At 31.3% G+C, this 22,892-nt stretch overlaps 1 protein-coding gene across 1 annotated transcript; it reads right to left on the minus strand.

Annotated features, from left to right (window-relative positions):
- Positions 1–4,901: 4,901 nt before the first annotated feature.
- On the minus strand, positions 4,902–20,714 carry LOC144843306 (adhesion G protein-coupled receptor L4-like). The gene is made up of 17 exons (XM_078700101.1): positions 20,691–20,714; positions 20,123–20,392; positions 19,779–19,918; positions 18,541–18,652; positions 17,659–17,763; positions 17,028–17,112; positions 9,486–9,612; positions 9,264–9,319; positions 8,970–9,081; positions 8,657–8,760; positions 8,395–8,497; positions 7,751–7,968; positions 7,457–7,517; positions 7,118–7,221; positions 6,685–6,853; positions 6,392–6,463; positions 4,902–5,997 (listed from the first exon to the last, which is right to left on the minus strand). The coding sequence occupies exons 2-17, from the start codon at positions 20,325–20,327 to the stop codon at positions 5,926–5,928; spliced, it is 1,845 nt and encodes a 614-aa protein (XP_078556227.1). The 5' UTR covers positions 20,328–20,392; positions 20,691–20,714; the 3' UTR covers positions 4,902–5,925.
- Between the last annotated feature and the right edge of the window lie 2,178 nt (positions 20,715–22,892).

Raw genomic sequence — 22,892 nt, forward strand, 5'->3', positions numbered from 1 at the left:
GTTTTCACACAGATCGCGAGGAAGTTTTATGATTAATATGCATACAGAGTAGCCAAACAAACACGTTGCATTATGAAATATGTTTTGATCGATTGATTTTTTAAACAAAAAACGTCTGTATTTCAGTTAAATGATTTTTTTTTCGACTAATTTTTGGGTAAAGTTAACAACTATTATGATACTTCAAAGTGACCGACTTTTTTTCGAAATTTTTTATTTTTTATTTTTTTTTAATTAGTCAAATGGACAATACATCTTTAAGTTAGATTGGTATACACTGTTGTGCTATTGCTAAATAATATTTTCGAAAAAGAAATTATATGTATAGAATTAAGATACACGTTAAGAAATGTTAAGCTATTAATTTTCATGATATTAGGTTTTTTTAAAAAAACTAAAAAAGGTGATTAATAAATAATAATACACCTGAAGAGTAAGCAATGAATTTATAATAATAATGAACTATTATGTAGGGATAGATTTTTGAAACAAAAAACAAATAAAATTGAAGATAATTATTGAGTAATGTTGTAAGAATAGAAACGAGAAAATAAAAATAAGAAAATGTATTAAGAGTTATAGCTAGATGCTAGTAGTTTACTAACCGGATTTCATATATTATAACAGAATTTTACACTTAACTAAATATTTACCATTTTAATGCTGTTTTCTTCCTTAATATTTTATTTATTGTGCCAGTTAAAACAGCACACTGCAATTAAAAAAAAACTTCAAAATATTTATTCACATTGAGTTTTAATAATAAAAAAATGCTTTACTTAATAATAACTATACATAGATTTAATTAAAGATGTATTGTCCCTTGAAACACAAAAAAATGAAGGTCAAAATATTCTAAATTTAAATTGGCCATATCAAAGTAATATTAAAGTTATTCACTTTAAGTCGAAAATTCAAGCCAAAAGCAACAAGTTTACGTAATTAACAGGTAAATTAGTTTGATTACATTTCGTCTGGAAAATCGTCGCGAGCGAAAGTAAACAAAGATTTCAAACCACGAGTACGCATTATGCATGATGCTAATTAGGATTGTTTACAACTCGTCACGGTTGAGAAGGTATTTTCACACAAATCGTGAGGAAGTTTTTTGATTATGCATACAGAGTAGCCAAACAAGCGCGTTTCATTATGGGATATGTTTTGATCGAAAACTTTGACTGGAAGTCAAAGTTATTTTTTTAACAAAAAAACGTCTGTATTTCAGTTAAATGATTTTTTTTTCGACAAATTTTTGGTGATAGTTAATAACTATTATGATAACTTCAAAATGACCCACCTTTTTTCGAAATCTGTTATTTTTTTTTTTTTTGGAATTAGTCAAAGGGACAATACATCTTTAAGATTTTAAATAATAATGTACACCAAGAATGATTTGTCAACTTCCCACATGTTTGAAATCTAAGCATATTATTGGTTTCGCCCTATCACAGTCAAATACTATTTGTCTTGATTTCACTGCACTGCGACCAGGGAAGAGTGAAATCTCTTCCCTGGTATATTACACAGTGAGCAAATAATATAAATATTGAGGCAGTCCAAGCTTTTTTTTAAACGTTTAACAACTAAACTTGTTTTTAATTAATTAATTGATTAATTAATTAATTAATTGTTATTAATTTTTAAAAAGTCTAAAATACCAAGTAGGCACATTACATTATTTTCAATGACTAAAGTGTTTAAACTTATTTTTACAAACTTGAGCCTGATGATTTGGAGTAAGTTAAGTCGAATTGGTTAATTTTCTATGTGAGGGAGACACTGTGTTACACCAGGTCATACAATTTATTACTAATCAGGAAAATTTATATCTTTGCACCCCTGACCAAAGGGTGCCTCGCTGTCAGACTTGCTTGTGGAGCATTTAAGACGACAACCACCAAGTACATAGGAAACAAATGCAAATTCACAATTTATAATACGCTCCAAAGGAAGCAGGTCACTTACATTAAACATCCAGGCCAGAAAATAAAGAGAGTCACATCTTAACATTTTTATCAAATATTCAGTCCCGGATTTGCCCTTTTCTTGTGGGACCTCTCCCCCACCTCTCATGTCTAGATCCGCCCCAGACATGCAGAAGAAGGTGGGACACGATAAAAAACAATTTCGTCAAACTTGAATAATGGTAATACTTTGGTAATATAAAGCCTAATGTAACGTTTTATTTTAATCATGATCTTCCCGTCGTAAAATTACGTGCGTTACGTGTACGTCTTTTAGCTGCGCCCAGTTGAAATCGTGTCGCAAATGATCAAATCGCGACGATGAGGTATCGGTATTATTTCTTTCGATATGTATCCATCTATTCATTAATCCATGAACAAATAAAAGAATTTTTGAGACTATGCAAAACAGTATTTAACGGATACCGGAATTCAACAGTAAGACGTATTGTGTTAAAAATCGGATTCTCCGCCTTGATGTCGATACTTAAAAAATGAAATATTAAGGCTCACTTATGAAAATCCCCACCCACCCGAAAAACCCACGTTGTTTTGCTTTAAATTACAATTTTGTTCAAGTACAAACAATTTTTTTTAATTCAAATTTGTGGTCAAAGTGACATTAGTCAGTTTCCTTAATACCTACCGGAATTTAATAAAAATTCATTATCTACCACCATAAAAGTCTTTCAAAATATAACAGAAAAACAACAAAATTGTCCATTTGTCTTACATTGTTTTAGTTTATAAGAGTGGATGTACTGTGAGTCCACAATTATTAGACCTCTCCTTTCAAAATGGTCCACAAACATATAACTATTCTAGACCTACTTTAATATTTATTTATTTATTACCGGCGTACCAATCTGCCTATCGGAAAGGTTTTAGCACAGAGACGGCTTTGGTTAAGTTAACCAATGACGTACTCTGGAATATGGAGTTGCAAAGGGTGACTGCGCTGGTATGTATAGACTTGTCAGCCGCCTTCGACACAGTGGACCACGAAGTACTCCTCAACGTTTTGCATAACAAATTCGGAGTGGCCAATGCGGCATTGAACTGGTTTGATACTTACCTTCGTCCTCGATTTGCCAACGTAACAATCGGCGAAACTAACTCGGAGACAGCCAATTTGTCCTTCTCTGTACCTCAGGGTAGTATATGCGGTCCAGTTCTATACACCATATATGCCAGCACTTTACAAGATCACATCAGTAAGTTTGATATTTCTGTGATGGGATATGCCGATGATCACTCAGTGTATGATTCATTTAATCCAAATTCTAGTTCTAGTATGGTAAATACAATCACCAAATTACAAGAGTGCCTCATATCCATCAACGACTGGATGAAGTCCAACAGACTAAAAATGAACAGTGAAAAAACAGAGTTCATACTATTGGGAAGCAGAGCTCAACTCCTGAAATGCGAGAAAGATCATATCATCGTATGTCAGGACAGAATACCACGTGGTTCATCTGTAAAATACCTTGGTGTTAATATCGACGACCAGCTATCTTTCAAGAACCATATACGCGATAAATGCAGAACGATAGCTGTTAATTTATACTATATTCGTCAAATTCGCAAATTTCTCTCCAAGGCCCTTTGCCAACAACTAGTTCAATCGCTCGTGCTGTCACATATTGATTACGCCAATGCATTGTATTATGGTCTACCTGCTAATACCCTTGCTCCAATGAAGAGGTTACTGCACCAAGCTGCGAAAATAATTGTCAGGAAAGGTCGGTATGACAGTGCAACTAACGCCATGCGATCCTTGCACTGGCTTCCGATGTCTCATAGATGTCAATTCAAAATAGCGTGTCTTGTATGGCGTTCGCTTAACGGTTCCGCTCCAAGTTACCTGAGAGATATTCTTACTGTGCGGAATGTTTCTCGCAGTACTCGTTCAAGCACCAGCAATTATAACCTGACAATCCCACGAACTAAACGAAAGACATTTGCTGACCGTTCGTTCGCCGTAGCAGGACCCAAAATTTGGAACAGTTTACCAAGTCACATTAAACACTTAGACGACTATAATCAGTTTAAAAAACATTTAAAAGCACTATATTTCAAACAATGTTACGATACTAATTGATGTGAAGCGCCGCTGATTATAATTAAATGTTGTATAAATGTGCGCTATACAAGTAATAATAATAATAATAATAATATTAAAGAAATAATGTAAGCAATTTCTATAAAACATGATCTAACATGGCATTCACTCGCACATCCGTTCTTTATAAAGAACAATGCCAACAGCCATAAGTCGCGTGCTCTCAGAAAAAAATGAACTTTCAAAAAGTAATTTACTTTAAAACTTTTCTGTACATCAAAAAGTACAGAAAAGCGATAAAACGCATAGTGATACTGGACCGACAGACAGACCGACAGACAGACCGACAGACCGACTGACCGACCGACATAGTGAACTATAGAGTCGCGTCCACGCGACTAAAAACTGCAATTATATAGTTTTAATAACATCAATTTCATTTAAATACTTTAACTTAGAATATTTACATTTTGGAAATATATATAAGCCTCTTGGATTATTAAGTCGACTATCGCTACTTTGCTTTGATGACAATGGTAAAACATTAATCTAAGAGAAGCAATTCCGTTTTCGATTTTGTTTTTCTTTGATTACTATATTTCAATCTTTTAAAATAAACCAAATCGCTTAACATACTTGATGATTAAAACAAGAATAAATAATATGCATTATGGACAAGATAATATTTTAACATTACAATTAACATTGTCATTTATATAGCGCCATTACATTAATCAAAGACCTTTACAATAACTGATCAACTGGTGAATATTGCTTATTGGAAAAAGGCTTTTAAATTTGTTTTAAAATGTGTCACTGTGTCACTGCGTATTGTTTTAGTATTTTTCACATGGTAGGAGGTAGATTTGGAAAAAAAACATAAAGTTTAGTAACAGACCTAAGACCAGTACGTTTACAATATTGCACTTACTGACTAGCTCACACATTAGACAGGCGCAATGCCATTTACACAATGATAAATTAAATCAAAAGTTTACTCTTTGCTCAACTGGCGGACTAATGTTGTAGGAGTACCCCATGGTACACCGAATACTAATCTTGCAGAACTATTTTGAAGTTTTTTAATCGACTGATATTTTCTTTGGACACTCTGGCAATGAGTGAATTGCAGTTAATAGAAAAGAACAGCTCATGAAGGCACACTGAGTTCCGTAATATTAAAACGTTCCTCAAAAAGTTTCCGAGCAGATTTGGTAGAATTTAAAGGAAACCCACCCAAATATCAATGTTTGCCTGGTCAAATTTACACCTCGGTGGTTATAAAATAAGTAATTTCAGTTTTAGAGTCGTTTAATTTTAACTTATTAAGGCACATCCATTTGCTAACGTCGTCGATACCATTATTCAGCCTACTAAAAGCTTCGTTAAGATCACATAGTTTTCTAGGATCACGTATGTGTATCATCCGCATACAAATAATATAAGAGACATTTACAAAAATATATTATGTCTGAAATTGGTTTGGTGTATGCAGTAAATAATGATGGACTTAAGGTTGATCCTTGAGTCACACCGTGCTCTTACATAATACATTTATACTCCGATCTCAGAATTCTTTATAATATCGTTTAACAACATATGCTTTGAACTATTTGAGGGCTTTGTCGAAAATTGTTTCTTATTCTATTTACAATGGGTTATGATCTACAGGTTCAAACGCTGTTGTATAATAAAACTCAACACCAAACATACTTTTCTTCGGTGCAGTTTAAATATTGATTATCGATATTAAAATTACATTCACAATGTTACATTAGTTTGTCTAGTGGTAACAATAATAATAATAAGTAGTGCATAATAACAAAATTGAAGTTGTGGATGGGTGCTAGTGAAATATCAATGAATAGATCCTCGACACGTATCCACCGACAACAATCACACGTGGCCTGTTATAAACGTCGTTTGGCGATCAGACAACGCAGCGGTACTGCGAATCACATTTTCTTCCTGTAAGCAACACATGCATTTATTTATATATTTTAAATTATGTAAATGTAAAATGGGGGAATAACATCTGACTTGCAGCCTAATTGGCTGAATTGCGCACATGTGTGGACGACATATACTACAAATCTCTTTTTCCCTAAGGGTCCCTTCGTGTCGGGTTCTGCCATCAATCGGCGCCCGTTCGTCTGTCCACAACGACAGGGGCTGCATGGACCAGTACACCGGGGTACCCCCTACTCTTTCGAAAGAAGTACTGGGTTCTTTAAAGTGCACACGAGCCATATGTGTACACTCGGTCTCCAGGTTTAAGTCCTTTATTGTGTGGTGGATTATTTATTTTTGTACATTCTTTTAACCAATACATACAACGCAGATACAATTGTATAGTATTTACTTGATTACTCATGTTTACTCGATTCTTGCCTGGAGTGTGTTTTGCAATCAGCTTCTTTAGTGGATCCATAATCTAAAAAAAGATTAGATGTATTATATTTATAAGGCCCATTTAGTAGAACATAATAAATAGATAAATATAAAAAATGAGAACAGTTTTAATTCTAGAACTATAATGATAACCATATACGCCTTCGACGATAATGATACTTTCACAAATTCGCCATAAGAACAATAAAGTCGGTTTTTGGGCTACATACATTTTCAGTAAAATAACTACGAATTCTAAAATACCTGGTTATCCAGTAGACAGCAAACCACAAACAGAAATATCCCCTGTAACGAGTTGAGTATATTGAAGAGATATACCATCACACTGGTTGTTGAGTCGATGTTCAAAACTCCGATTATCCATGTAACACCAAGGATTGGAAGAAGAACAAAACTTCCTCTAACGGCATTTCTAAAATAAAAAAATCGCAAATAAAAAAGATGTTCAGGCTTATTTATCTAGGTAAGTTGGTTCCTAGCCACCAAAGCGATAAATGTGCCGAAAACAAACAACTCTTAATCTTTAAAGTTATCTCATCTTACAATGTGATTTTATTCATTTTATTACATTTATTCCAATGACTTTATTTTTACCAACCAAACAAACTCCCTTTTTGCTATAACTTAGGTTGTAATAGTTCGTAATGTTCATAAGCAATATAAATATTTGGCTTACCTTAATTGTTTGTACTCGTTTTGCTTTTTAGGAGGCTTAGTCACAATTGATCCAGATCTTTTATAAATCACATGTACCAATTTACCCAACACTACTATGTTTATCTAAAATTAGGAAATATGATTTATTTTAAATAATTATTCTTTATACTTTGAACATAAAATTGTTTTTCTACATTACAAAGAAGTCAACCTTTTATCCTATTTGTTTGTAAATTTTCTATTCTTGGTAACTTACTATCTTTATCGTTTTATCTATATTTGAGTTTTGTGTTTGTTTTTTTTCTTTTACTTTTGGACTCTAAGTATGCAACGCTTTATAGTATATAGGTGTACATACCCCAATAATCAAGCAAGCTGGGATAACAACAACCAAGCGACACGACACTTTAAGCCAGCATCTTTATAAAGATAAGTTATCGTTAACACGGCCATCTGAAGTTGCTCATCTTCTTAACAATAACATGGCCTACTCTAAACCTATCTATTTTAGGGCCTAAATAATAATAATAATTATTATTGTTTCTTTGATTACGCAATATTTCATTCGTTGATAGATTAAATCCTCTATTCAATGGCTCCACCTAATTAATAACAGCAGTTAATATTGTAACTCATGAAAATGTATACATACAAGGTATCAGTGACGTAGCATTCATGATTAAAAGTTATAACCATGGCAACAATGAACGCAGGCGTCACGTAGCAGAACAACATGTAATGCACTAGCTTGAATCTTTTAGACTTGTTGTATACTACTTTTAAAACCAAGAAAATAGCTTCTGCCACCATCCACATAAACATGCACAGAACAAGATAATGCAGTAGGATTGAAACTGTCTTACATAACACCTAAAAGAAAAAAAATAATGTTCAAGTGTATTGTAAATGTAAATAAATATTATATCTAAATGGTCATGAATTCCTAATAAAATTTAAGATATATAATATAATATTATGTGACAATAAATTTAATCTTGAACCTTGAATCATTATTGTATTAATGAAACGGAAACATTCTTTTAAAGATAATTTCAAATCGGATTAATATCACATCATAGAATGACAATTCATATTTTTATCTTACAATGAATACAAACATCGTCTACCTTTAAAAGAATATCGTATTTTTTATTATTCAATTTAAACTAATTAAAAGTTGACCAAATGTATTCACAAGAATATATCATCTATTTTAATTCAATGCCTTTTAATTGATACACAATTAGTTTGAACGAATTAATATTTTGTAAAGGATTAAAAAGAAACGATCCCTACCTTACGGTTTATTTTGTTGAGAACTGATAAAAATAGTATATCAACTCCTAATGTGCAAATGATGAGGTTGATATGGATTTTGTAACGCATGTTTAACTTGTTCCTATTTATGAAGAATAGCAACATGCAAACAAAATTGATTTCTTTCATATAAAACATCTTATGAGTTCAACCTATACCTAAAATGTGGATGGCTTACAAAGGTGAAATTTCGAGTAAAAAAGTCTTTAAAGGGAGAATAATGTCAACTTAAATCGCAAACCTCAGTAATAGGTAGATTAGTAGATTGATAGACAGCGTCACAATCGACAAGCTCAGTCCGATTATTGTAATCCATGTGTTTATAACTTCATCATCTTTCCGTAACTGAAAAACAACATAAACACTAATAAGCAATACCAATAACAATTTCTAAACATACATCAATCACCAATAAGAATGGTGTTTAAAATAGGATTTTTAAAAGAAAAAACAAATGAGATTATCCAGTACAACATACTTGAATTAACATTAAAATCCTACGAAATTTTCTAAATAAAGAATGAAAAAAAAACCTTTAAGCATATCATATTTACCTCATTTTTTGAAATCTGCATTAACACTGAAAAACTCGTCAGATGAGAACAGAAACAACGAACAAACCTCTCTGTGAAATTTCGTACATGACAACCTCTTGTTGACCATTTGCTAATAATTTTAATTAAATAATAGATACGTCGATACCACTAAAGTGCAAAATGTATGTTATTCTTTTTGTGGAATGATTAATGGTGACTAATTATGACAATTGAATATTACTACATCACAAAGCTCCAATGCATGAAAATAAATTTGGCAACCTGAATTGAATGAAAGCACAAATACTTTACCTCGGTAGAAAATCAAAGAATACGCAATCATACTTCGCTTCATATTCTGAGGAATCCTATAATAAATAAAGAGTAACAATAATAATTATATCCGACATTTAAACAAGGTTTTTATGGCACTCATAAACTACAGATATTTTTTAAGGCTGATACATTGATATTACTTATCGATCCTTTGTGTAATGGTTTAAAAATGGTCAGGACATTGGATTCTTATCTTACGTTTAGTGGAACAATTGGAAGAGAGTACATCACTTGGGCATCTACTTTGTCATTTTCTCTATAAATACTTATGGAGAGCACACCACTGACTAGGTATGAATGAAGAACGTTCCCTGATGCTAATCCTCTAAAATTCCGTACAAAATAAAAACAAAAACATTATGATGTGCATATAATATGACAGTGAAAGTTAACAAAAAGAGCATTCTACAACGGAAAAATAGGTGAAATCACTATAAAAATATTGTTTAATGCAGAAGGTGTGTTAAATAGATAATGAGCATTCCCGAGAAGTCAATGTCTACAGAAAAAGAAATTGTAATTTATATGGATAAAGTTGTAGTAAAAAAGGAAGAACATTCTAGATCTTCTTACTGGAGTGTATGGCAAGCCTCAGCTGTCTGAAGTATTCAAAATATTATATTATTATATCATTTTTTTATTATATTATATATTGTATTGTAATGAATTATACGTTTTGCATTATATTACTTGGTTTTAGCATTATATTATATCTATTTCTAATATATTATGTGAAAAATGTAACAAATTATTGACTTTCTGTATTATATTATTCGGTTTTGGCATTATATTATGAACATTTACTATTATATTATTAATAAAATACATTATATTATAATATAATTGTATTATATTAAACCCATTTACCTTACTTTATAACATACAACATTATTATATTATACGGATTCGTTAGTTATATTATTATTTTGTATGATGTTTATTATACGTCACGGCTCATTTCAGTTCTTCTAACTCTTTCTCTCCCTCCCCCTGTTCACTAGCAATCAGCGGCAGAATCTGAATTGTGTGACTGTTGAAGAATAACTATACTACGTACTAGGCCTAGCCTAGGCCTACTAGGGGATCTAGCCTAGACGTAGCTAGTTAGACAAGTGACCAAGGACCACCGGACAGCTACAACTAATACTACAATACAATAATACTACTAATGCAATAACTACTACTGCTAATACTTAGGCCTAGCTAGTAGAGTACTAGGTAGGTTAGCTACTACTAGGCTCTAGGGGGGTTAGGGCGTATGTATGATGTTAACTACTAGGCCTAGGCCTACTAGTACTAGCCTAGGCTAGGCTAGGCCAGGCCTAGACTTAAGTTGTAGTAGGCTAGGGCCGGGCCTGCTGCCTTAGGCTAGGCTAGGCTACTACTACTACTACTACTACTAGGCAGCCAGCCCATGATGGTTACGAGTAAGCCAAAATTTTGGATATAAGTAAACCAAAATTTGGGTACGAGCGAGTTGGCATGGGTACGGGTTGACCTGTATCCTTCTTTCTAGCTAATCGTACTAGGCCTAGGCCTCAAGTAAGTCTACGCTACCCAGTCCGGCTACAATATGGTCTATTTTGTTTTATAGCTTTATTGATAGCTGGGTTCAAATCTGGGTTGGGACGGCTTTTTCTCATTCTAAAACAGAGTTCCTTATCATAATAAAATAATATATGAATTTATTTGTAATAGTACCTAGGCCCTAATTGCCATTGCATTTATTATTATTAATTATATATTATACGGTTACCCCTTAATTATACTATAGTATAATTTCCTTGTTATATTTTACAATATTTTCTTTATAATTCTACAATTTTGTCTTTCACAGCACAAATTTATCATACTGTATTTGTCCAAGCTACTCCAGCTACATGGTATTGCCTTGAGGCTAAACTACACGGTATACTGGCACTACCATCATTCCTGGCTCGTCAACCTGGACCACATAAGCACAGTTTCAGTTTCAGTTTATTTACCATTTCAATTTCTGAACATAAGAGATGAACAACTTATATGGATGGATAACCATAAGAGCGAAGCTCGTTTACCGGTCACCCGTTAGTGCAGTGACATTACGGACAACATAAAGACAGGACAAAGGTGCAATACATAACAAGACATGTGAACACTTGTGTTTGCAACCCCTTGGATAAAATAATATATTTATATAAAGGAGAAAGATAGATATTATAATATTTCTTTTTTATCATACAATACATAGTACCTATTGGTATTATATCTAAAAATACAAAGGCGGCTAACACAGATAGTTCCATATATACAGTACTCTCTTATAAATAGATGTATCTCTCCAATCTACCTAATCTAATAATAGTACTATTAGCATACTACTTACACTTTGTAGACAAGAAGTAAGTTGTATACACCTAGAGGACTTATGGTAGTACAGTCGAACGCCCCCTCACTGGCCCGGTCAACATAATCTATACCTAGATTATTACAGTAATTAAAGTACATTATTACAGAGATTTTTTTTTTTTTTTTGCAGAAATCAAAGTTATGTGTATAGAAAGCAGTACTCGTATTAAAAACTAAGCAGGTTGTACTCTTGAACGCAAACTGGCAGGATATTTTGAATATTTTTTATTGTTGAAATGAATGGAATCCTAACTTCTTTGCAACAACTGGAGACGAAGACATATTATGACCCTTTTATTTAAATTTATTTGAATAGACCTTCATGTAAATTCATTAAAGGCTATATGTTTGTTTTATATTTTAATATGTGATAGTAGAAAATCATTGTGTATAATGAGGACTAAGAATCTGATATTCACTTGCATTCTCATCTTTTAAAAATTTTATTTATAATGCTGGTAATGAGTTTAAAATTTAATTATATTGACTAGTTTTGATAATCATTATTTCTTTTGTGTAATATAGTTCATATATTATGTATTGAATAAATTGGTAAGGCCCTATACTGTTATTATTTAAGGAAAGTTTATATACACTTATTTTATGCCTACTTAGTATTAATTGTTTATATAAATATTTTGTCTAATTGCCTTGATTTTTTGTATAGGCCAATGGCATCAATGTTTTTGTCAACGCAAATTAGCCTAATAATGCCACATTTAAACACATGATTCATTGATTTCTGATATTCTGTACTTGAGTATGCATTACTAAAATAACCAAGTAGTTAATATATTTCATTTGTAATGTATGTATAAACATTAAGTTTTTTTTCACATTTTTAAATTTAAAAATTATTACAATACCTACCTTTCTGATATTGTTACTATTGTATAATATATTTTGAGGCAGCAATAAAAAAAAATTAAAACAATTAATTTGACTTATACTGTACTATGTTAGTTCAGGATATGAAATGTGTGTGGGCATCTGGTGTGTTGGAGGTTGGTGGTGTGAGGTGTATATTTGTCACTTTAAGACCTAAATTAGATGTTTTCTGAAGAAAAGAAGTAAGAGGATACGCTTTCAAACAATTCCAAGAAGATTCACACAAAAATAATTACTTTCCAATAAAATAGTATAACAGTGTATATTACAGTACATTGAATAAACTCGAGCGGAAAAATAACGCACATAAAAAAACACTCATATTCTTGTCGAAAAGTGCCCTCTATAGTTTTCTATTAATTTATTAATAATTATTATTAATTAATGAGTAATATGAACATATTTTTAACATTCAATGCTGGAAACTGGTTCTACTCCTAACAAAGTTTCATACCTCCAAATTTCATCAACGTATTCAAAGCACTTCAATATTAAATATCACATTTAACATAACAAATTCGGGTTTTGGATAGAATTTTGCTTAAAAACATATACAAAAAACATCGATAAAAAATACTTTTCGTATTCAAAAACAGATGATACTTGGTATAAATGTTCACTATAGGTTGCTCTATTCACAGAAACAAAATTGCATTCATGAACGTTTTTTGTTGGTTGTTTTTTCAAAATAGTTATTAGCTTGAAAAAAATGAGTTGGAATTGTATAGTCTTTCATAAGTGTACATTTTGTAAAAACGTAAATTTAAAAAATCAGTGATATGGCTTGATAGTTATTTTTTTTTTGCAATATGGATGGAGCAACCTATATTGAACATTTATACCAAGTATCAAATGTTTTTGAATACGAAAAGTATTTTTTATCGATGTTTTTTGTATATGTTTTTAAGCAAAATTCTATCAAAACCTGGATTTGTAATGTTAAATGATATTTATTTAAGTGCTTTGAATACGTTGGTGAAATTTGGAGGTATTAAACTTTGTTAGGAGTAGAACCAGTTTCCAGCATTGAATGTTAAAAATATGTTCATATTACTCATTAATTAATAATAATTATTAATAAATTAATAGAAAACTAGAGAGGGCACTTTTCGACAAGAAAATGAATGTTTTTTTATGTGCGTTATTTTTCCGCTCGAGTTTATTCAATGTACTGTAATATACACTGTTATACTATTTTATTGGAAAGTAATTATTTTTGTGTGAATCTTCTTGGAGTTGTTTGAAAGCGTATCCTTTTACTTCTTTTCTTCAGAAAACATCTAATTTAGGTCTTAAAGTGACAAATATACACCTCACACCAGATTCTGCCCACACACACTTCATCTCCTGAACTAACATAGTACAGTATAAGTCAAAATAATTGTTTGTTAAAATTTTTTTTTATTGAAAACAATCTGCCTCAAAAAATATCATACAATAGTAACAATATCAGAAAGGTAGGTATTGTAATAATGTTTAAATTTAAAAATGTGAAAAAAAATGAATGTTTATACATACATTACAAATGAAATATATTAACTACTAGGTTATTTTAGTAATGCATACACAAGTACAGAATATCAGAAATCAATGAATCATGTGTCTAAATGTGGCATTATTAGGCTAATTTGCTTTGAGAAAAACATTGATGCCATTGGCCTATACAAAAAATCAAGGCAATTAGACAAAATATTTATATAAACAATTATACTAATATTGGTAGGCATAAAATAAGTGTATATAAACTTTCCTTAAATAATAACAGTACAGGGCCTTACCAATTTATTTAATACATAATATATGAACTATATTACACAAAAGAAATGTAAATGAATTTATAAGGACATAATTATTATCAAAACTAGTCAATATAATTAAATTTTAAACTCATTACCAGCATTATAAATAAAATTTTAAAAAGATGAGAATGCAAGTGAATATCAGATTCTTAGTCCTCATTATACACAATAATTTTCTACTATTAGTATCACATATTAAAATATAAAACAATCATGTAGCCTTTAATAAATTTACATGGAGGTCTATTCAAATAAATTTAAATAAAAGGGTCATAATATGTCTTCGTCTCCAGTTCGTAGAAAATGAAGTTAGGATTCCATTCATTTCAACAATAAAAAATATTCAAAATATCCTGCCAGTTTGCGTTCAAGAGTACAACCTGCTTAGTTTTTAATACGAGTACTGCTTTCTATACACATAACTTTGATTTCTGCAACAACAAAAAAATCTCTGTAATAATGTACTTTAATTACTGCAATAATCTAGGTATAGATTATGTTGACCGGGCCAGTGAGAGGGCGTTCGACTGTACTACCATAAGTCCTCTAGGTGTATACAACTTACTTCTTGTCTACAAAGTGTATAGTAGTATGCTAATAGTACTATTATTAGATTAGGTAGTTGGGAGTAGATTGGAGAGATACATCTATTTATAAGAGAGTACTGTATATATGGAACTATCTGTGTTAGTTGCCTTTGTATTTTTAGTTATACTGTAATACCAATAGGTACTGTGTATTGGGATGCAATTCAACAGTTATGAATAAAAATAGTCCTATGTACTCTGTATGTTGGAGGAAATAAGCATAAGAGCAAGTCTTGACCACAGGGTGTAAGTCAGTCACTATTTTGAATCAGTAGTATGACTTCTTAGGATTTAATTAATTTTAAAATTATCATTGTATGATCGAAAAGAAATATTATAATATCTAACTTTCTCCTTTATATAAATATATTATTTTATCCAAGGGGTTGCAAACACAAGTGTTCACATGTATTGCACCTTTGTCCTGTCTTTATGTTGTCCGTAATGTTACTGCACTAACGGGTGACCGGTAAACGAGCTTCGCTCTTACGGTTATCCATCCATATAAGTTGTTCATCTCTTATGTTCAGAAATTGAAATGGTAAATAAACTGAAACTGAAACTGTGCTTATGTGGTCCAGGTTGACGAGCCAGGAATAATGGTAGTGCCAGTATACCGTGTAGTTTAGCCTCAAGGCAATACCATGTAGCTGGAGTAGCTTGGACAAATACAGTAGAAATTTATGAGACTTGGTGTGTGATGATTCAGTATGATAAATTTGTGCTGTGAAAGACAAAATTGTAGAATTATGAAGAAAATATTGTAAAATATAACAAGGAAATTATACTATAGTATAATTAAGGGGTAACCGTATAATATATAATAAATAATAATAAATGCAATGGCAATTACTTATATTATGTATACATTACAATATTACAAATAAATTCATATATTATTTTATTATGATAAGGAAATCTGTTTTTGAATGAGAAAAAGCCATCCCAACCCAGATTTGAACCCAGCTATCAATAAAGCTATAAAACAAAATAAACCATATTGTAGCCGGACTGGGTAGCGTAGACTTACTTGAGGCCTAGGCCTAGTACAATTAGCTAGAAGGATACAGGTCAACCCGTACCCATGCCAACTCGCTCGTACCCAAATTTTGGTTTACTTATCCAAAATTTTGGCTTACTCGTACCCATCATGGGCTGACTGCCTAGTAGTAGTAGTAGCCTAGCCTAAGGCAGCAGGCCCGGCCCTAGCCTACTACAACTTAAGTATAGGCCTAGCCTAGTACTAGTAGGCCTAGGCCTAGTAGTTAACATCATACATACGCCCTAGAGCCTAGTAGTAGCTACCTAGTACTCTACTAGCTAGGCCTAGGTAGTAGCAGTATTAGTTATTGTAGTAGTATTATTGTATTGTATTGTAGTATTAGTTGTAGCTGTCCGGTGGTCCTTGGTCCTTTGTCTAACTAGCTACGTCTAGGCTAGATCCCCTAGTAGGCCTAGGCCTAGTACGTAGTAAAGATAATTAGTTATTCTTTAACAGTCACACAATTCAGATTCTGCCGCTGATTGTTAGTGAGCAGGGGGAGGGAGAGAAAGAGTTAGAAGAACTGAAATAAGTCGTGACGTATAATAAACATCATACAAAATAATAATATAACTAACGAATCCGTATAATATAATAATGTTGTATGTTATAAAGTAAGGTAAATGCGTTTAATATAATACAATTATATTATAATATAATGTATTTTATTAATAATATAATAGTAAATGTTCATAATATAATGCCAAAACCGAATAATATAATACAAAAAGTCAATAATTTGTTACATTTTTCACATAATATATTAGAAATAGATATAATATAATGCTAAAACCAAGTAATATAATGCAAAACGTATAATTCATTACAATACAATATATAATATAATAAAAAAATGATATAATAATATAATATTTTGAATACTTCAGACAGCTGAGGCTTGCCATAGGAGTGGTTGTTGAATTTTGTTTTATAGTTTATTGAATACAAATGAGGTTCATTGTGTTTTTCAAGTCAAGTTAATTGTACCGTAATTTAGTTTATTATTAGAATAGGCCTAGTTGAATTTAATACATACACGGTATCATCTAAAGGTACATCATTACCAGGCCCATTAAGCACATCGCCACTTTCAATATACATCAAAACCATTGCTAGATTACCTATTAAAAGAAGAATAAATGTTATTACTATTAGGCCCACACAACTGACATTTATGGCGCTATTCTGTCCAGAAGAATCTTAGCAAATAACAGAATAATACACTCCTTACCGCACTCTAGAAAACAAACACAACCTTTGAATACATCTTGAACGTTTTACAATTTTTTCCCACTACGTAAGCAGGTTGCGATGAGTTTAGAGAGTTTTTGAGGTATGCGCTCTCCACATGGCTCTACAAACTAAATAAACACAACCTTTGGATAAATCTTAAACGTTTTAAAATTTTCTCTCACTTACGTAGTGTAGCATTCTTCTATATTATAAATTATTATAAATCGACAATTTGGCAACCTGTTAAGTAAACGGTTTGATAATAAAAAGATACCTAGGTTCAGAGTGAGTGAAAAGCATGGACGCTTAAAAACGATATCGTTTGTCCATAGAGAAAGCAACTACTTTAAGAAACACAAGAAAGGCAAACTACAGTAGACATGTTTGAATTTTATTTTGTTGCAATTTAAATTTTCAATATAAATCACACCAACCGTCATTATCTGGAATCTGTACAGTAACAAAAGCTGATTGATTAAACTTTGTTTCGATTTCCTCTTTGATATTTGTTGCATTTCCAATCCATGATGCTGTTATGTCTGATATTGGTGCGATTAAATAACGTATGAAGAAAAAAGTAAAGAACATATCAATCAAATAAAAAAGCTGTAGGCCTATATAGTTTTACTAAAATACTGTATATTGTTTTCCATATCTTGAAAATAAAGATAATAAAATCAAACTTTGAATGGTCATTTTGTAGTTAAATAATTAAAAGGTAAAAAATAAAAAGAGAACAGATATACAGAACATTACTTTTGCTTTATAAAAGTATAATTAAAAACGGTGACATGTATTGTTTCCGGTTGGTTGACTATTTCTTTACATTTTATTGGGTAAATTTCATTGTTTTCGATTCCTTTTATTTTCCTCACATTATTGGTGTATTTCATTGATGTAATGAATCAGTGGGGTTGTCCTAAAAATACCACTAACCGCATTGGTAGCTACGGCCCTGATAACAACGATGTACTTTAGAAATAATAAAAGTGGGTAATTTACATATAGGTAAAACGAATAAAATATAATTATTAAACAAAATATACTCATTTTCACCGGTATTTTAAAGACGTTATTCATTGTTCTAGGATACTCCTAACAGCAGACTACACTAGTCCAAAGTTTCTGAATACTGGTATGTTCAAATGAGTATAAATACACCCATCTTGTAATATAGCGTCACAATTGATGGGAAGTGCTTCTCTAAACATGTATACTCCTATGTATGTTTACAATAAAGATAAGATTAAAACTGCTTAAATTAGTTATTTTGTTTATTAATTGCATTTGAGTAATAAAATCTACTTTTGTCTTACATTTTGATTTACTTGTTAAGGTAATGTTTCCTTTCGAAGATGTCTTTAATAGATTCAAAATGCGTGGTTCTTGTGACGCAATCCATGAAATCGGCAAAACGTCTACCGGTATCTAAAAGTAAAGCATTGACTATATTCACCTAAGGGTACGATACATTATCTGAGATACCATTAAAAATACCAACAACACAAATCTCTGACAATAATCAAAATATACATAAATCAAAGTTTAAAAGGTTCCACAGAAACCCACAAATCCTTATAATAATAATTGTAATGAATGAACAGCCGATTCTGCTCTTGAAAATAGCAGAATCGGGTCGAATGAGTAATTGTAGAACATTAATAAGTGACATAGTAAGCAAAATTGTAACTATAAAATAAGAGGTAATACATAATATTTTATAACAATACATGTTTAGTAAATTTGAATCTTACAATAAAGGATTAAGGAAATTCAACTTCAACTTTTTCTTAATTGCATGAGATTAAATATTATAGTAAACATTTAAAATGAAGCAAAACGAAGGGAAAATCAAGAGCAATGCTTGTTTGTGTGGCTACCATTATACATATAAAAAGAACAATAACAATAAAAATATGATATATTGTTTGAAGGTTTGCATGGCACCAAGAGATCAAAGAGGACGATCAAAGCATATTGAACGAAACATCAACAGTCTTTTACATAACTTATATACGTGGTGTACCGCAAACTTTAATTCAAAATAAAAACACGACAATGACAGGAAAATACATAAACAATTGATTACATAGATCATTGCTTAGGGCCAGTAAACGAAATACAAAACTATAGAAATATATATATAAATGTTGGGAGTATGTGAAGAACCGTATCAATTTCCTAATATATTTTTAAGACGTAAATAATTGCAATTCCTTTTTTTTATTTTGTTTTTACATAATAAATACCAATTTGAAATATGTGAATATCTTCAATTTTCCAAAATGTTATACTTATGATAAAAGCGAATCAACAAATCTGTATACAACAGACCAGCTGATGGCACGAATTACTTTTTTTGAAGTCTTTAAAGTTCGAGAAGGTAAGTGGGATAATTAGATTGTAAGAAGTTTGTGTGATAAAAAGTAACGAATTTTATAGTGCTAAAATATTTATATAAACCAACTGATTTAAGAACAATTGTTATCATCATAAAGCAGTCTGTGCAAATAAAAAAGTTTTACTAGAGTCATTTACTTATCAATAAACTTACTTCATAAGCTTGTGTAGTGAGAAGCGAAATCTCTGTAACCACGTCTGATGGAAAAAGACCTGGAGTACTTGTTTGTCTAAGCACATCCAACAATTGAGATGACGTGTGAATCGATGTTGAGCTATTTCCCATAACAAATCCTATTGGCATAATTTGTATATTATACATGTAACAGCCTTTTTTTAAATTACACATCGACTGAAAAGCCAAAACTATTAGAGGATTCAAAATCATGGATGATGCAGACAAAAGATCAATTATACAGTATTGAAATTTCAAAAATCTGTTGAGGCTCTAATACTCTAAACATCACAGAAGCAATACTGATGCACACGTTTCCTTACCTGTACTGTGAACTTGTAACTCACGCTGACCCCCACACGTTTCCGTTTGTTTCCCTGGACATTGGAATTTACACTCGGTATTGTTTACTCTAGTCATTGAGCCGACGTCATGTAAATATATACATATACATTGATCACCAGCTAACAGTGAGGCATAGGGCAGACTATGTCTATAGCAGTATTCAACGCACGTGTCAATATCCATGTCATCGGTACTCGTGTGATAATCAGTTAAAATGATTAAGTAAATGTAGCACCCTATATAATCATCTAGCAATAAATAAAACATTGGAATTAAATTTGGAATTTTTTAATTCTAAACTTTATATTTTTATGTAATAAAAACGGTTGTGCCGCAATTCGATTCTTATTATTATGACCACTTTTATGAGTGTATTTTTTTTAAATAAAAGAACCAAAATACAATGTATAGGTTATTTTTAATAGAAGATTAACTGTGCGACAACGATGTAATACACCGGTTTTAGCCCAATCGTAAATATTGATGTCCAGTTATATATAGTAAGGCGTTGTCATAACAACACAATTAAATAACCAGAAACGGTACCTCTGTATGGTATAGTTAGAGAAGTTGATGATTCTGCAACACCTGTAATAGTAGATAAGAAACAAAAGAACGTGTTACTCCAATTTACACTTGTAAAAACACGTGTTTAATAATTTAACAAATAAAAAGAGGATGACTTAAACTTTGTCTAGTCTATCAAACTAGTTAGACAAAATTGGTACGAATGTGCCCAATTATGGTAATGATTTAACGTCATCGTGTCTATATTATGTGCACATCACTTTTTCATTTAACTACCTTATTTTACTCATCTTCAAATGTTGACAATTTATTTACTACAGTTAAATATGAATTTATGACTGGTTTATTTAAAATAAGTTATTGATTAATACCCTCCAATCTAATTACATATTATTATTCCATACTCCTAATCATAAATTACAGATTGAATTTTCAGGTTGTATCACATCAATGTAGACAGTAGAATACATCATTGTCCTTACGTACCTGTGCTGTGTATTTGGATAAAGTGCCATCCCATATGTAATATCAGTAGATGGATAAGCAATTTTTTTTTCAATGGTGTTCTCGAAATCTTGATATTCGCATATGTGTTTCGGAAAGTGAACTGCTTTTTAGTAATACACCATCCAATAGGATTAATTTACTTTTGTCAATACTAAAGTTGTATATATATAAGAGTAAGTTTTCGGGCCTCCTCTCACCCACCGGCCTCATAAGCTTTGTAAAATATTACTTTACAATTAAAAAGTTTAGATGTTTGATTAATAATAGAGCCGAAGAATGGGAAGAGTGGAGTGCCTGGGATAATCTTCTGTAACATAGATGTGTATCACTCTGCTGACTTGATGTACACAATTGTATTTATTTTATAAGTAATACACCATCCAATAGGATTAATTTACTTTTGTCAATACTAAAGTTGTATATAAATAAGAGTAAGTTTTCGGGCCTCCTCTCACCCACCGGCCACTTACGCTTTGTAAAATATTACTTTACAATTAAAAAGTTTAGAGGTTGATTAATAATAGAGCCGAAGAATGGGAAGAGTGGAGTGCCTGGGATAATCTTCTCTAACATAGATTTGTATCACTATTTTCTGACTTGATGTGCACAACTGTATTTATTTTATAAGAAGGTGTTTATATAGGAGAATTGATTATGTATACTTTTTCTTTTTTTACTCTGTCTGCTTTTTTTTTGTATTCCGATGTATTAAAGAATCATCCCCCACACGTTTCTGTTGCTTTCCCTAAACATTTTTGGTTACAATCGGTGTCGTGTACTCTGTCCATCGAGTTTAAATCATTTAAACAGATACAGACAAAACCGAAATACAGTGAGGCATAGTACATACTATGTCCATAACAATAGTAGACACACATGTAAATATCCATCTCTTTGTCTTCTAATAAATAGTCGGTAGAATAATACAGAAGTTCATGGTAGCAGCCTACATAATCATCTAAAAATACGATTCCAATATTTTGAGAAAATGAAAAAAAAAAATATTTGAAAATGAACCGACAAAACGGCCGTAATAATAATTTACAGCATTTTATGAATATTCATGAAAAATAATTGAAATGTCACAAACAGATACAGTACAAACGACATAACACCAGTATCTTCGGGACGGAGAGACCGTTTTACAACAAAAAATTATGTTTATCTTTAATCAATTTTCTATTTGTTCTGTATTTGAAGAAAAAATAAATATTGATTTGTTTTTTTTAAATTGCCTTTTTTTCTTTTACAACACAAAAACAAAAAAGAAAAAAAAGAAAAAAAATCAAGGAATCAGGCATTCACTTGGTCATCTCACTTTGTAAGTAATCTTAAATTGAGAGGGTGTCACTTACGGAAGCTAGGGTAAATTCGTTCCAGAAGAAAAGTATCTATATAATTCAATTTTTTTTTCAGATACGTGTGAAAAAAAAAGTGTTTACCTCTATAATAGGTCAAATCAGTTTGACGAAGTAAGGTTGTTCTTGGGGTTTCTGTAGTAAAGGCAGTGCTCGATCGTCTATCGCCTCAATTAAGAAAAAAATAAATGTAGCTGGTGAGCAATGTACATATTACATGCATATGGCGTGTGGCGCAGTGTTTCGACGTTGAACTATTGATCGTGAGTTCGAATCCAAAGCTCGTCGCATTGCTTGTGTTCTTCAACAATATACTTTACTTACGTTTACCTCTCTCCACTCAAATGTACAAATA

The sequence above is a fragment of the Antedon bifida genome, chromosome 5 (assembly GCF_963402885.1).
Source record: "Antedon bifida chromosome 5, ecAntBifi1.1, whole genome shotgun sequence".
NCBI lineage: Eukaryota > Metazoa > Echinodermata > Crinoidea > Comatulida > Antedonidae > Antedon > Antedon bifida.

Bases quoted from the DNA above. Each gene is read 5' to 3' on its own strand.
- LOC144843306 (XM_078700101.1), bottom strand. From the start codon at position 20,327: ATGGATATTGACACGTGCGTTGAATACTGCTATAGACATAGTCTGCCC. The intron at 19,919-20,122 runs GTAAGGAAACGT...TTATGCCAATAG, and splicing joins GTTACAAGTTCACAGTACAG to GATTTGTTATGGGAAATAGC. The intron at 17,113-17,658 runs GTTGGTGTGATT...TTCTTTTAATAG, and splicing joins ACAGATTCCAGATAATGACG to GTAATCTAGCAATGGTTTTG.